This window comes from Octopus bimaculoides, chromosome 19 (genome assembly GCF_046866305.1).
Source record: "Octopus bimaculoides isolate indiv1 chromosome 19, ASM4686630v1, whole genome shotgun sequence".
Lineage (NCBI taxonomy): Eukaryota > Metazoa > Mollusca > Cephalopoda > Octopoda > Octopodidae > Octopus > Octopus bimaculoides.
Genome location: NC_142946.1, coordinates 36,307,099 through 36,325,663, shown reverse-complemented (window position 1 = coordinate 36,325,663; position 18,565 = coordinate 36,307,099). Strand labels below are relative to the sequence as shown.

The following is an 18,565-nucleotide window of genomic DNA, read 5'->3' as shown; positions in this document are numbered from 1 at the left end:
CTTGTTGGAAACCACATGTTTCCAAATATTGATCAGGGCTCTTATAAACGTTTTTTTTTTAGTGCAACTGAAAAATCCGTAGCTCATTTGGAAAGTAGAGGCTAGCTAATTTACACCATCCTTGCTTTTAGAATAAAAATCTGGAGTAAAAAAGGTTTTTTTCGCCACAAAGTGGTACCACGCTACTTATATCTAAAATTTCCTTAATGCTGGTAAAACATGCAAATGGAAAGTTTTTCATATTTTCTCTTGAAATAGCGGTGAGCATGTCAGACATAATGTTTAACAGCATTTTTATGTCATGAGTTCAAATTCCACCGAGGTCGACTTTGCCGTTCATCTTTTAGGGGGTCGGTGAAATAAGTCCCTGTTGATCACTGGGTTTTGATGTAATCGTCTTAGCGCGCCCCCGAAGCTTCTGGCCTTGTACCAAAATTCGCGTTATTTTATTATTGAAGTTTGGTTAACATTGTGGCACGGTAAAACATTTATCTGCCTGTAAAATTTGGATTTCATTCTGTGTAATATCAAACGAGGTTTGTAATATAATGCGTACAGGGCACAGGTGTGACTGTGTGGTAAGAAGTTATTTTCTCAACCATACTGATCCGGGTTCAGTCCCACTGCGCGGAATCTTGGGCAAGTATATTCTACTATGGCTTCGGGTCGACCAGAGCCTTGTGAGTGGATTTGATAGGCGGAAACTGAAAGAAGCCCTTCCTATATGCATATATACATATGTGTGTGTGTCGTTGTTCTTGTGTTTGTTCTTCACCACCGCTTGGCAACCGGTGTTGGTGTGTTTACGTCCTCGTAATTTAGGGTGTCGGCAAGAGAAACCGGTAGATTAAGTACCAGGCTTTAAAAAATATAAGTACTAGGTGCATTCATTCGACTAAAAATTCTTCAAAGTGGAGCCCCAGCATGGCCACAGTCAAATAACTGAAACAAGTAAACGACAAGAGATAAAAGAAGATGGTTTTTGTGTCGTTAATATTTTCCAGCTGAAATTACTTTAAACGCGTATATTTTCCTCGTGATCATGTTTTAAATCCTACGGTCAAAACGTATTGTTTTTTTTTTTATTATTGAATTAAAAACATTTTTTTTAACGGCAAAAATATTACTAATAAGAAGCTTATCTCTTCATGAGCAGTGTAAATAAAATATCCATGCAGTTTTAGCATATAATCCGATGAATTTTTCATTAGCTGAGGAGCTCGTAAAACACGTCCATTGTAGATAAGCCCAAATAATAATAATAATAATAATAATAATAATAATAATAATAATAATAATAGTAATAATAATAATAATAATAATAATAATCACAATAATAATAATAATAATAATAATAATAATAATAATAATAATAATAATAAAAATAATAATAATAATAATACTGATGATGATGATGATGATGATGTTGATGAGGGGTAGGAGGAGGAGAGGGAGTGAAGGAGGAGAAGAAAACGATGCTGATAATGGTGGTGATGCTGGTGATGAAGGTGATTCCTTTCATTTACCACATGAGTTCCAGATGTCAGTGTAGGTGATTACAGAGAGCGAGACAGGGATTACATTTTTTATGGTGGTTTACATAAAGTCATTTACTGATGGTGGTAAAATGTGGTGAAAAATGAAGTGGAAAGTAAAATATAGTTTCCAAAATATACGAATAGATTAATGATGAAGTCTTCCTGCTGAAGTTCATATCTCAAACTTCACTACGACCACTGAGTGCTCGAGCAGTTGAGAAATTATGATCTACAGTTTTCAGCAAAATGAACTTTACAGTAACTCACCTTCGGATAAATTTACAGGAGAAGAGCACATCTATGTTTATTCTCACTTTCTTTTCTAAGTGGAACTTGATAAAGACGGTGAAGTATTAACCAAAGAAGGCGTTTGATCGCAAATTGTTCAGTCACATCAGGTACCCAACTTGTTTCGACATAGCCATCTTGCAAAAGAAAACTTCTCGCTTAGCCTTATTAAAATTGGGCGGTCTTTACGATGGACTCGATCGTTAACCATATCTGTCCTATACACGATAACAACTATTCAACATAACTCCACACGTCAACAATGCTCGGAACTACACCAGTTTGTTCACTATAGCTTTGTGGGTCTGCGCACAACTCGTGCAGTCTCAACGAGTGGCACTTCCATACCAATGAATTTTATTTCGAATCGTAATTTTCCTCTGTAGCAGTGCCAGACTAAGGATTTCTGCAAGTTATGCATATTAGTCTCCGGATCAAAGTCCGCCGGAACAGGCCAACCAATTCACTCACGTCACCGCGCCTAGTGTATTCCCGATGACATCATTATTGTTATTTACCCCTGGTTCTTGAAATATTGTCCGACTAGTACAGGGTACTGAGCACCTTATGACACACTTTTAGGAATATAAAGACAAGACCAACATCTGGAAGTGACTAAGGGGAAGTGATCTGAAACGATGCAACCACCAACACCACAACCACCGAGACCACCACCACCACCACCACCACTGCCACCACCAATGCTACAATATCAAGATTTCCGAGAAGTGTTAGTATCATCAAGTCAAAGTCAGGGAGTTGCTTGAATGTTTAGTACACGGAGAGGTCTTCTGTTCGTCTCTACAATCTGAATTCAAATTCCACCGAGGTCGATTTCACCTTTTATCCTTTCGGGGCCGATGAAATAAGTGCCAGTTGAGCTCTGTGAGACAATGTAATCGAAGAGCCCCCTCCCTCAAAGCATTTCAAACCTTGTGCCAAAAGTAGAAAGGATCATTATCAGCAAAACAAGTTAAATGGTAACAACGATATCATCATCCACTGGGACACAGCAGTATACAATGATAGAGTGATAAAAGCCAAGCCTAACATCGTTATGACTTGAGATTGGAAATTTAAAGAGAGAAATAGAAACCTTATTTGTAACTTCTCAAGATCAAACACTAAATAATAATTCAGTGAATAGGAATATTTATTGCATCGCTTCTGCAACTAAATATCTTCTATGTAATGTGCAAGCGGGAAATATTGGACATATTGCAGATTGTAAAATATTAGCTGAGAAAGACTACAAGCTGCAGCATGATAAGGTCAGTCTCAATTTGCACAGGTTACTGTGTAAAATGTTGGGATGTAACACATCAGACGAATGGCAAAATCGTATTCCAGGAAAAAAAAAAGGGTTGCAAATGAACCTCATAAACTACACATTTCATGTGATTTTAACGTCTGACAGACAGAACAATTGAACACCATAGACCAAATATCATTACTAATGACTTGGAAAGAAAAATATACCTCGTAGCAGAGGTTGCAATTACTTCACACAAAAATATTGCAGACATTGAATTAGAAAAATCATCGAAATATGCTGAATTAATAGTTAAAATATCAAGAACATGGCGATTTGCGGTAACAAAAATAGAAGTCGTATCAGTTATTATCGGAACAATAGGTTCAAATCCAGAAAAAAATATATCGTAGTACTTTCTATCTAAGGGTTTTGGTTAAAGCTGGACAATTTGTTTGAAGGAGAATATGTTTGATCCACACCGTGCAGTAGAGAAATCATCCTTTCTGGATGAAAAGCAGAGTCAATTTGAGCGGAATTTGAGATCATAACGCAAAAAAGGACGAAATGTCCTTAAGGGTATTATCCGGCGCACTAACAGTTCTGCCAGCTCGCCGCCTTAATGATAATAATAATAATAATAATAATAATAATAATAATAATAATAATAATAATAATAATAATTATAATTATTATTATTATTATTATTATTATTATTATTATTATTATTATTATTATAATACAACGTATTGAAGGTAGTAGAGGCCTTATACAGCTAGAAAACTGTTACAAAATGACCACCATTTGGACTACAGAAATACCTACTTAAGAAGCAATTAAAACTAATACAAATAGCCACAAAACACGAACAAAACAAAAAGCTGTTTTCAGCCTTTAAAGAATCTAACAAATACAAAAAAGAAGTCATAGTACCTAACAACTATAAAGAAAACAAAAATGAAACTACAAAAGCTGTAAAAAAACTGGAATCCAATCTAAAACTGGAACGGCAATCACGATAAAACGAATGCAAGAAAAGGCCCTTCATGACAAATACTGGGTAAAACTAAACAGAAAAGAAATAGACAAAGCAAATCCCAACAATGGCTGAGAAGCTCAGGACTCAAAGCAGAGACTGAAGGATTTTTAACTGCAGTGCATTATCAAAGCCTTCTCAACAGAAATTACCAAAATCATATAATGAAAAGAAACATAACAAGTAAATGCAGAATATGTAGAGATGGAGAAGAAACAATAAAACATATTGTCTCTGGCTGCCCAATCCCGGCTCAGAAGGAATATATTCACAGATACGATTGAGTTGGGATCTATATACACTGGAAGCTATGCAAATACTATAGAATAACAACAGAAAAAGATGGTATAGGCACAAGCCAGAAAACGTCACAATAAATGAGAAGGCAACCATATTATGGGCTATGCCAATACACACAGATAGGGAAATTAAGGCCAATTGGCCGATTATAGTGGTCAGAGATCATCAAGAAAAAATGTGCTTTCTAATAGATGTATCAATACCAATTGATGATAATGTTTCTCTAAAAGAAACGGAGACACTTTCAAAATACAAAGACCTGGAAATAGAGGTAATTCGAATGTGGAGTCTAAAAACAAACAATTCCATTAATAGTAGGCGCATTAGGTATGACAAAAAAAAAAAGAATCCAGACAAATACGTTACAAAACCACCAGGACCAACAAGTATATATACCGAAAATAACACTACTAGGCACCGCACACATCCTACGTAAAACCCTTTCAATACAGTAAAAATAAGAGCGTTGCAACAAACCCTAGCACATATCCTCGGTACACAGAGCTGCGATCAGTAGTACAGTGAAAACTCATGATAAAAATAAGACTACTGAATAATAATAATAATAATAATAATAATAATAATAATAATAATAATAATAATAATAATAATAATAATAATAATAATAATAATAATAATAATCATGATGATTTCATTTATTTGCCACATGGGCGAAGGATGATGGGGACAATACAAAGACAGGCGTGTGGAGGTTTATATATAATGATATGATAAAAAAGAAAGTACACACAATATACACTGAAAAAGATGGGACATGTGCACAGCATACAAAGGTTTTAAAAATAATAAAACAGAAGTGGCGGAAGGATGATAGAGAGGTGGCCTACCTAGTACAGGAAGGTATCTAGGGATAGTCGAGGAACCCCACTGTCCGAGATTTCCCTGAAACCCCAGGAGCAAGTGCCCTCAACAATTCTTTCTCTCCGACTCACAGGTCTACACTTAGAAAGGTACCAGAACTCTTGCTAGTCACTCGAAGGCAGCATTTCCCTCCCCACTCTCAATTTCCTTTTCAAGTGAAACTTGAACAGGTCAATGAGAGCTCTACCAAAGAGGAATGTATCTTCCCTCATGCCTTTCAGCTTTGTCCATCAAACAATCTCTTTCGTCACAGTCACCAGGCAAAGGAAAACTGCCTTGCCTGCCCGATTGAAGGATGACGGCGGTGCGATAATCACTACAAACTCGGACGACAGACAGATGCGTCCCATAGGTAACAGCAACTTTCCTCCGGAACAGAAAGTCCTGCGAAGCATCGTCGTCAAAAACTTTAAAAAAACATATCTGTTAATTGATATGACTACCTATTTATAGACACATTTCAGCAAAAGAATTTGTAAAACTGTTGAAATATCAGGGCCTTGAGGTTGCAATATCTAGGACGTGGCAATTAAAAACCAATACCATCCCTGTTGTTGTAGGTGCCTCAGAAGTGATCAAGGAAGTTACTGACAAATTTTTGACCAAATCCGTGGGAAAACAACAATCTATGAAATTCAAAAATTGTGTTGACATCAATCGCCCACGTTCTTAGAAGGTTCCTTTCCGTCTAATATATACGTGCCTTAGGTCTGTGGTTGAGACCCGGTCAGAAGTTGAAATAAAATGCAATTGAATCGGAAAATGATAATGATAATAATAAAAATGCCCTGATGCCATGCCAGACAATAGCTCTCATGACTCCTGATCTTAACTGATTGGAAATGTTAGCAAGTATATGTTTTGTCTAAAAGATGGACTGCAGCAAATATTCTGCTCCATAACACAGAATCGGTTTTCAGCTGTTTCACTTTACCCATTTGTGCATATCTATTAATGGCTGATTATATGTACCTCTCTGATCACGAGTAAGAGTAGTGGGGAGGCATCATGTGTTGAGATAAATTGTTTAAGGTTTGAATAATTCACCTCTGGAAACAATGGACATTTCGTTCATCAGCCTTAAATAAAGCTTATTCAGGGACATTTTGAGTGGGACGGGCAACGTGACCTGAAGAAAATTCTAATTAGGACCCATCTGCAAGGACATCTGGTGTTCATCTTGAGTTGAGGTCACCATGTCACGCTGATGATGTATGTAGCTAGTGTAGTATTGGGCTTCGTATATTCGTAATCTGGTGACTTTTGATAGTATCTGCTTCTCTCTGACATGGTAATGATACTATGATATAATATGATGCTGATGATGATGCTGCAGCTGCTGATGCTGATGATGATGATGATGGCGACGATGATGGTAATAGTTATGATGATGATGATGATGATAATTATGATGACATGACAATGATGATGATGATGATAATTATGATGACATGACAATAATGATGATGATGATAATTATGATGACATGACAATGATGATGATGATGATAATTATGATGACATGACAATGATGATGATGATGATAATTATGATGACATAACAATGATGATGATGATGATAATTATGATGACATGACAATGATGATGATGATGATAATTATGATGACATGACAATGATGATGATGATGATGATAATTATGATGACGATGACAATGATGATTTTCTTTTTGTATATTTTGCAGCTTCATCCAACAGCACGTCACTGAATTGTGAGTATGGTTTGAGATTGAAAGTTATGGTAAAGGATCAGAGCTGTAAATTACCAAACTCGGAAGAAATTTGCAGCTCCAATGGAAACTGCGTATCGAATTCCACTCAGGTACTTTATATCGATTCTCTTTCTTTCTCTCTCTCACTCTCTGTCTTCATATATATATATACATACACACACTTGTATGTATATATATATATATATATATATATATATATATATATATATATATATGTATATACACATACGTATATACATGTATGTAAATATATATATTTACGTATATGTAGCTATATATATGTGTGTACGTGTGTATGCGTGCATGTATGTATGCATGTATGTATGCATGTATGTATGTATATATGTATGAATGGCATTTATTCAGATACGTGTTGTTTAATCTATTGAACTTACATACAAGTTGGATACAAGCCATGACTGAATTTCTTCCACTAATCTGTATTTAATGTGTATTTAATGTCTATGTTTACCTTATATCCATTCCTTGTATAACAGTATATTATAGAGATCCCAAAATTGTAACTGGTTAGAGATTCCGAAATCATTACAGTTTCACTTTATCACAACATAGTACTTTTCACCTATAGAAATATAATTACCTAAATTATATTTTCCCCATAATTCCAATATAATTTCATCCATTGAAATATTTTGACTTGAAAACATTAAATTCTTACACTATTCCTTCAAAATATGCTTTATCTACAGAAATATATTAACGTAATTCGCTATAGTGTTACATTATCTTAACATGATATATTATGTAGTTGCAAAGAGAATTTTATCCCGATAGTGTTTCCACAACGAAAGGTTTTCTCGCGTCTCAGTGTGCAGGGTGTCATCCCCGCCCCAAATCTACTCTTTAACTAACAATAAATGCATTGTTTTTTTTGTTTTTTGTTTTTACTTCGAAACAAGATTAATGGTTAAATTCATAAATGGATAAATGCACGTTTACAAATGTTCAAACCGATGACCACCGTTCTCCAAACACAGCCGATAACCCGGACCAGTGAATTCAACAGAGTTACAAATCATTTCATTTGGAACCATGAGACATTGTCTTTCAGGTTTGTCTTCCAACACACCGGCTATTACTAGTTTTCAGCCGTAAAAATCTTATCTTTGAGATATCCCCATAAAAACTCTCCGTCGGTGTGTGGTCTGGAAAAGGTGTAGGAATTCAACATTACCCCTTCACCCAATCCATCTGTTCAGAAAAGTTCCATCAAGAAAGGCCCTTACAGCACTGTAATTCTTGGTAGGTTTAAATGATGTTCCATAGTAAAATGCAAATTTTGCAGGAGCCCTGCTGGGATACTGAAATTGTGTCGCTTAATTGAGTTATTTCACTTGAAGCTGGTCTCATCGCTCCAAACAATCTTGGATTGTAATGTTGCATCTTCCTCACATTTGCCCAGATAGTATACGCAAACTTCAGGTCTTCGGTCAAGATTGTCTTCATTTAGAGCGTGGATAAATGTTGGAATGTTCTAAGTGAACTTCCTACAAAATGCGATGGGAGCTTGATTTTAAGATTCCTGTTTCACGTGCATTTGTCATACAGTTTTCTGTGGCGATCGGTGTAGGGCTCCCAGCAATTTCTTTCCTTTGCAGTGCTGGTTAATGACCGTGGTCTTCTTGAACGTTCTTTGTGGTTGCCTTGCACAGTTCATCAGAGGGAATACAAATGCGTGAAATAATATAAACGAAGGGAAGAGGAAATAAGAAAGAGCAGGGCCCTGAGAAGAGGCCAGAAGGCTCAATCTATTAGAATAATTCCATTTTGCAGCGTGGAGGCGCAGTGGCCCAGTGGTTAGGGCAACTGACTCGAGGTCGGAGGATCGCAGTTTCGATTCCCAGACGGGGCGTTGTGTGTGTTTATTGAGCTAAAACACCTAAAGCTCAACGAGGCTCACGTAGGGGATAGTGGCGACGCCTGTTGTACTCGTTCGCCCCAACTTTCACTCACTATTTCTTCCTGTTTCTTGAGTAATGCTGCGATGGACTAGCGTCCCGTCCAGCTGAGGGGAACACATACGCCATAGAAACTAGGAAACTCGGCTCATGACGCAGGCTAGGCTTTACAAGGGCGCATGAATAAATAAAAAAAATATACACACACACATATATATATATATATGTATATATATATATATATATATATATATATATATATATATATATATATATATATATATATATATATATATATATATATATATATATACGTATACATATATATACATATATATATACATACATATGCGTACATATATATATACATATATGTACATACATACATACATATATATATATATATATATATATATATATATATATATATATATATATATATATATATATATATATATATATGTATGTATGTATGTATATATATGTATATATATATATGTATGCATATATATGTATATATTGGTTGTGTATATTGATTGTATATATATATACTATATATGTAAATATTCGTTGTGCTAATGAATATTCGTTATAAAGGCTACTTCTGCCTCGTATAGCTAATCGATACAAAGTCCGCCAGCTTGTTACGAAATCACTAACAATTTCGCCAGTGTTAAACTATCTCGGTTTGAGTGAATTTCGATGAAGCATAGAATGCATGGTGTTGATACGAAATTTGCGATGAAATCATGTAATACAACAGTTCAATCTACCGGTGCAGCCGATATAATCTGTGCTTTTGCAGCACTTAAGGTCTGCACCAGATTATGTCTCTGGACGATTGATCCAGTTCCAGCATCCTAAACAACACTTCAAAGTTTGGATAGACGTGCTCATCAATATTCATTGCAAACGCTGATTCTGTGTCTTATAGCTAATTTATACACAGCCCACAAGCTTTGTAAGACATTAGTGAGTGTTTAGTTAGTGTTTACCTATACCTATCAAATTTCGGTGCTTGGATGCATGTTTGCTGCTTCTGCTGCTAAGAGCTAAAAACACGCGCGCGCGCGCACACACACATACACACACACACATCAACTGAAGGACTTCTCGGTAATTTTTTTTTCTTATTAGAGTACGGATTTTACAAGGAAAATGGTTTCTGATTTTGAATTCTCTGTTTGCTCGCAATGATCGTGGAAAGATGAAACTTCGAAGTCACTTTATATCGTTCCTTAGTAAAATTTCATATATATATGGATTTAGTAGACGGAAATCGGAAAAAAGGTCCGATATGTATATACACACATACATATGTGTGTGTGTGTGTGTGTGTGTGTGTGTGTGTGTGTGTGTGTGTGTGTGTGTGTGTGTGTGCGTGTATTTGTGCCAGTGTTTGTGCCCCACAACCGCTTGACAATCGGTGTTGATATGTCTATGTGCTCGTAACGCTGCTATTCGGCAAAAGACCTCGAAAGAATAAGTAGCAGGCTTAAACAATGTCCTGGGTTCCATATGTCGGACTAAAAGTTTTCAAGACGGTGCCCCAACATGGCATCAGTCAAATAATTAAAACAAGTGAAAGATAAAAGATATATATATATAGGCGTAGGAGTGGCTGTATGGTAAGTAGCTTGCTTACGAACCACATGGTTCCAGGTTCAGTCCCACTGCGTGGCACCTTGGGCAAGTGTCTCCTACTATAACCTCGGGCCGTCCAAAGCCTTGTGAGTGGATTTGGTAGACGGAAACGGAAAGAATATATATATATATATGAATATATATATATATATATATATATATATATATATATATATATATATATATATATATATATATATATATATATGTATATATATAATGATTACCAACGCATCAACAGACACACCACACTCCATCACACAGCACAAACACTCCGTTGATGAGCCCTTAGATGGCTTTTAAGACCAGCTGCTGACTGACCGGGTTTAAAACACAAGCGACAGATATTATTCAAGTTTATTCTATACCTCTGCCATGTGGAAGCTGATTCTGAAGGAAAATAGTTGACATATGGCAGAAGTTGTAAGTCACGGTTGGTGTCCACGATCATATAGGTGCAGGCGTGGCTGTGTGGTAAGAAGCTTGCTTCCCAACCACACGGTTCCGGGCTCATTCTCACTGCGCGGCACTTCGGATAAGTGTCTCCTACATTAGCCTGTGACTCGCTTCAATTTTGGGCACTTCTCACTTGTTTGGGCAATGCGTATTAGCCTCGTGAATCGGAGTATTATGGACCTGCAAGATTACACTACCATCACCAAACAATGTTTGTGACGCAGGATGGATATAATCAACAAAGATACTCAGATAATCCTTGGTGTTATCTCTACTTTATAGAATAACTGAAGGGCCAAGAAGAGACTATGATATGGTTGTCTAAATCATCACGGAACTGCCACCGCACTTCACGGTATGGCCGAAACTGTCAGGGTTGAAGGCTTCTTTGGTTGACTCAGGTTTGAGGAAGCTGTCTTTTCTCTGTGTCATCACTTTTGCTGTCATTTGTCTACGATTCATTCCTCTGCGTGCGCTTAGACTTTTGTCCAGAATTATGCTTGCCAGAATTTGTTTTGTCTTGTTTTTGGGACGCCAACATGATTTTTATTGACTATAACTCTGGAAACATTAAACACTCCAGCAGATTTTGTGATTGCAGTTACAGACATCCAAACTCCGACAAATTGTCTTCTTTGGAAAATCAGTTACGCCACGCATTTAGACTTATTTACAAATGAATACTGCAAAAACAGAAAAACAAAGGGTTATATCATAAAATACAAGGCATCCATAATTCATATCGATGCTATTATGCAAAATGTCGTTAATCTAAAACGTTGCTTTACAGAAAACGAAAAAAATAGTTTCACCATTCTATATCAAAACTGTTGTACTACACTTGGATAATTTTTGATATCTTGGCGTCCGAAGCAGCTGGAACCCACTATTGCAAGCAAATATAAGTATTAAAAAAATATAAGCGTTAAAAAAAGACACATTTGGCAAAATTTGGACATACGATAGTTTAAAATAATAACAACGTGTATATATATATATATATATATATATATATATATATATATATATATATATATATACGGGGGAGAGAAAGAGAGGGACTAGAACAGTATTAATTTGTCATAGTGCCAATAGTAAAAGTAGATGAAGAGAAAGTGGTGTTTCCATTACTTTGTACAACCCCTGTGTGATAAAACAGAAATTCGGTGCATTCTCAATGCAGCACTCGACAGGTACTTCCATCTGTGTAGCTATTTACACTCCCGTAGTGAAAGAAAATTTCAAGTTCTCTTGTACAGAAGTATCAGGTACTTCACTGGTAAAACGAGAGTGTATTTCCGTGAGTAACATATAAGATGATGAAGTATTAATTTAGCACAAATGTAATACTTACAGATTTTGTTTGTTGTTGCTATCATTATTACTATGCTTTTTGTCAGGCGGTGCAGAGGGACAAACACGGACACAATGATACACATATATAAATATTTACACACACATACACACACACACACACACACACACGCGCACACACACACACACAGATATATATATATATATATACAACGAGCTTCTTTAAGTTTCCGTTTATTAAATCTACTCACAAGGCTTTGGTCGGCCCGAGAAAATGGTAGAAGACACTCATGTTTCCACGCAGTGGGACTGAACCCGGGGCCATGTGGTTGGGAAGCAAACTTCTTACTACACAGCCACATTCACGCCTAATTCCTTGAAGCTTAGATTTGCGTGGTTCGACAAGAAGAGGCAATACAGTAAATACCACAGTTAAAATAATTACTGGGGACCGATTTTTTCAAATAAATCCTTCCATACACTTCTCCAACATTGTCACATTGATTAAAACCTTTAAAATAATTACAGAATATAGACAACGAAAGATCTTTATAAAGTGAGATATACTCTCAATTAATACCACTTCTAAGGTTCCCCCCCCCACACTTTTAGCACTAGCAACAGACACATGAACAAAACAGATTTTTTTGTTTTCATACTCAAGTGTTATCAGTTCAATTTATCTTTTCATATACCTCCTCTGCAGTCCGAGAGACAACGAGGTCACCAAAAAACTTTATTCTTTGTTTCCGTTCTCGTTTGTTCTGCAACCATACAATTAGGCCAACGGAGATTCATTGCCCCGTCAAATATCACATCATAAAGCAGCGTTGTTTGACATATGATACAAACACACGGATCATAACAACAACAACAACAACAACGACAACAACAACAACAACAACAACTACTACTACTATTACTACTACTACTATTACTACTACTACTACTACTACTACTACTACTACTACTACTACTACTACCACTATTACTATTGCTGCTGCTGCTGCTGACGATCATGATGATGATGATAAGTAAATAAAATCAGGAACGGCAGATTAATCATTCAGTCATTGATACATATTCTCAAATTTCTCACTGTTCTTTCATGTTACTTAGATGCAGAAGATTCAGAACAACCTCTTTAAGGAAATGTATATTCTTGGGATAACGTCCAAGAATTTTCTTCAACGATTACAAATGATAATTTCATCTGACAGACCTGGAGTAAGAAAATTAGAACTGTCAAAGACTAAATGAAAATAAATTAGGCTTGTATGTTTCGTTAAGTTTGGGAATTCTTAAGATTGTTTCGCTTTTCTTTCTTCTCGGGGCATGTTCCTAATACAGTTTTAAACTGTTGAATATAAACAGTTTGAAACTGTTATAACCAAAATTGTTATAACCAAAGGAAACACTAGGGGATTCTGTACTAATCCTACATGTTCTAAAGGTCAGTTGGGCCGGATAGTTGACAGTGTCCCACTATTTTGGCAATGCCGTTAAAATTATGCTTTCTCTCACTCAGTCTTTTTTCTCCTTCTCTCTCTTTCTCTGTCTGTCTGTCTGTCTGCCTCTCTCTCTCTTTCTCTGTCCGTGTATGCCTGCGTGTATGTACGTGCATACACATGCACGTATATGCATATACGTTCACAAGCATACACATACTCACTCGCACACACGCACGCACACATATGCATATGTATGTAAGTATAAAAAAAGTATTTTTTTATTTCTGGGTTTGCAAGACTAATAAGGGTTACATAATTGTGGTTCTTTACAACTTTTGACGCATACCACATGGAAACATTGTCATTCGTCTCCCTTTTGCATAAGAATACACGGATTTAAAGGAGACTGTACGGGATTTCGAAATAAATAAGTAAACAAAAAAAAAATACGAGGTCTCATCAACAAGTATCTGAACTGTTACCATAGTAACAAGAGTGAAGCTGCTTGTCAGAGATTCACCTGGACCTCTGCTGTGCATGTACACCGAGTTTTAACATTCTAGCTTATTTGCGCTGTTTACAACAGTGCTTGGAAGGAAGGTGTGTAGCATGTGATTGTCACATTGACTATTACAGAGACAGTTGTCATGATGATAGATGCTCAGAGGCTTATGCAAAGTTGCAGAAAGTGTATGGAGAGGAGTGTATGAGGCGCACAAAAGTGTACGAGTGGTTTAGACGATTCCAAGATAGCTGAGAAAATGTCGATATTGATGAACGTTCTGAGAGACCTGCAGCCAGCAGAACGGAGGAAAACATTGCAGATGTGTGTGCAGCTGCGAGGGGAAATCGTCGAATCACCATCCATGAGTTATCAGAAGATGTGCAGATTAGTTACGGTCAAGTTCAATCCATTATCACTGAAGATTTGAGTATCAGACGCTTGTCTGCCAAGTTTGTGCAACAACTGCTTTCAGCTGACCAGAAAGACACTCAGGTTTCAGTTGCACAAAATCTCCTTGATTGTGTCGAGAACGATGAAAACGTTTTGAGAACTTTGCGTAGTCCTCTGAGCAGGTATCGCCAAGCTTTTGACAAAATTGGATACAGATTCTCTGCTCAACTTGCTATGTCATGGTCAATGCGACGATCACACGCTACACACTTTCCTTTCGAGTGCTGCTGTAAAGAGGAGAAGTTAGCTAGAAAGTTAAAACTTAATGTGCATGCACAACAGAGTTCAAGGTTAATCTGTACCAAGCAGCTTCACTCTGTGTGCTTTAGGGTCGTTCCTATGGTAACAGTCCTGATACTTATTGATCAGACTACGTATAAGTTATCTCATGAGCGATATCTTAATTCTTATCGCTCTTGTATTAGCTATGGAATTTTACAAGAAACTGAGTTTACCATAGATTAGTTCCCTAACCATCTTGTGTGAGAACGCTCGTGTATTTACCTATTTATAAATATATAAACATATATACACACCCGGAGGTACGCACGCACACACACAAACACACACACACACACACACACACACACACACACACACACGCGCTCGCTTGTATACAAAACGCACACATGCATACACAAACAAACACATGTCTATGTGTACACGCACACATGTACATATACATATATCCGCATCATGCGTTTCGTTCATGTTTGATTATGCGCACATAATTATACACCTCATGGTTCTCCACACCTGTAATTGCTTCCAAAGCATGAAATCATCAAGACCGATCCCATAATCAACCCATCGCATATGATAAGTGATGGGGTTTCATACTTAGACAATCCGCTTACTCCTCACTTCAGCACAAACATTTCTGACCTTTGAAATACGCCTGGGACACTTTCAGAGAAATCGCTACAGTAATTCAATGTGCTATCGATACAAGGTTTCTGTCTCAGATGAGTACAAAAAAGAACGTGAAGATGCAGTCCTCATAGATGCAAAGCTTGGTGGACAGTTCCAAACTTCTGTAGGACTGGACTCATTTCTCCAATGTCCCAAGCGCAAATGAAACCTTCTTAATTATCGAGATGATTCATGTTTGTGAATATAGCTAGATATGAAAACACACACACACGCACACACACACACACACACACAAACGTATATATTGTCGCATATATAGAGATATATACATATGTATAAAATATATAACATATGTGTATATATGATATTTCAAATTTTCATAAATCAAATGACAATGACAGGTGAAGCAACAGCATGCAGGTGTATTAGTCTGATGCTCGGGAAGAACGTCTTTGACGTTTCGAGCCTAGGCTCTTCGACAGAAACGACTGAGCGGAGAAAAATTGGACAGAGAAAACAATGTGTAGGAAGTAACGTTTCATCATGATGAAAATATGTATGATATAAACACACACGGGCATATATTTATATATATATATATATATATATATATATATATATATATATATAATAATAATAATATTAGGGACAAAATCCAAAATTACAGGTAAAAAACTCAATTAAAATCAATTTATAAAAAATTAAAATTAAATTGAGCCTTATAGATAAAGTACATATAAAATATATAGTTTTAGGGAAAATAACCAATTTTCAAGAACTCATCGATGAAAATCCACTATCACATATAGAAAAATTAATAATTAAAAGCACAATAAATGAATATAATATAAAGTAAAGTAAATATCATAAGATAAATATAATATAATAAATATATAAATATATATATATATGTATATATATACCATCTCATATATGTAGATATATGCATATACACTATACTCATGCATATATATATATATATATATATATATATATATATATATATATATATATATATATATATATATATATATATATACATATAAATACATACACACACACTGATACACACAGGAACACACACAAGCATACACACATATATGTATGTATCATGTATATGTTTATATTTATATATACTACCTCACTCTCAATTTATTTCCCTTGACTTAAACATCATTCACCTCCATAAACCTTACATTCTCATATTTCCCATTTTCTGCATTTACCAACTCATTCACTTTCAATCCTCGCCAAATGAACTATAATGTTTCTACAGTTTGCAATACTGGAGTAATGAATAGCATAAATGAAGAGGTTACATCGACTCTTTCTATTCTTCACAGCAACAGTCAAATTAAGCTTATTCAGTAAACTCTCCTCCATTGATTATTTTGTTAGTCAACATTTTTACCAGATAAAGGAAACTATTAAAGCCAATCTAATCCCAAGTATAGAACATGTCGATGGGTTCATATAATGCTGTACATAACAACAGCTCACTTTATGCAATGATCAACAGTTCTTCCTGTAATTTATGCAACAATTATGAAGAGCTCAAATGTTACATTGATTCAGTGTTCACATACTAAGTGCAATGGCCGTCAAGCTTTCTCAGACTTCATACAGTGATCATGTGTTCACATACGTTGTGCAGCGAACATCAAGTGTTCACACACTTAATGCAGTGATCATCAAATGTTTACATTCTCAGTGCAGTGGTAATCAATATTGATCTAATACACGCAATAGTCAAGTGTCAAAATACTGAAAGCAACGGTCCATTTTTTACATACTAAAATGCAGAAATCATACTAAATTCAGTAATCATTAAGTAGGTTATCAGACACTTAATAGAATGCTCCTCATATGTTCAGACGATTATGTAACTATCAAGTGTTAACATACCTAACGCGAGGATCATCAACTGTTCACATACTTATACTAAATGTAAAGATTATCAAGTGTTTACATCCTTAATGCAGGATCGCAGCATTCAGTATGTGCACATATTTAACGCTGCGACTCTCAACACTTCACATACTTAGTGCATGTGAATTGATCCTAAATTGTTCACATACGAAGGTAGGCTGAAATGTTCAAAGGCTGACAAAGATACTCTCATAGGGTTTAGTTTTCAACACAATCCTCCTTGCCGTTCACACATTTCTTCCATCGGTTTGGCAATGCTTCGGTCCCATTGGGGAAGAAGATTTCAACCTTTTGGTCCAAAACATAGTCAACAGGTGATATGACGTTATTATCACTGGGATACTTCTTCTCCGTCAAGTGGTTTTGATGTTGGACAACAGTTGATAATCTGATGAGACACAATCAGGAGAAAAGGGACGGTGATCAACTAGATCAAAGTCACAGCCACACACAACAGCCATTGAAACCAAAGACTTGTGTGCTTGAGCATTGTCTTCATGAAACAAGACCCCTTTCATTAGTTTTCCTGGGCGTTCGTTCTTGATAGACCGTTCGGGCGTTCGGTCGTAATTGCCAGTAAAATGGCAGCGTACTCTCTCCATTGATGATGTAGCTCTTTCGAAAATAGTCAATAAACACAATTCGTTTTGCATCCCAAATAACTGAGGCCATTACATTTTCTGCAGATGAAATGACCTTGGCCTTCGTTTGAGCAGGTGAGGAGAGCTGTTTCACTGCATGGATTCTCTCTTTGTCTCTGGCTCAATGTGATGAACTCAACATTCAGTCTGGGTTAGGAAACGTTCAAGGAAACCAGATAGATCTGCCTCAAATTTTATCAGATTTTCCCATTATGTGATTAGCCTTGAGCGCTTTTGATCAGGCATCCACCGAGTAGAAACGGGCGTCATGCGAAGTTCGTTGTGAAGAATATTCTCAAGTAGCAATTGCAGGACGTCCAAACCCTGAGCCATCTTAA

The 18,565-nt window shown here is 36.2% G+C and overlaps 1 protein-coding gene across 1 annotated transcript in view; it reads left to right on the top strand.

Moving 5' to 3' along the window:
• Nucleotides 1–18,565, top strand: part of LOC106876634 (uncharacterized) — an 895,860-nt gene that overhangs the window by 630,933 nt on the left and 246,362 nt on the right. Inside the window, exon 4 of the mRNA XM_089337493.1 lies at nucleotides 6,998–7,134. Coding sequence (XP_089193619.1) covers nucleotides 6,998–7,134 — 137 coding nt within the window. The remainder of the gene's footprint in view (nucleotides 1–6,997; nucleotides 7,135–18,565) is intronic.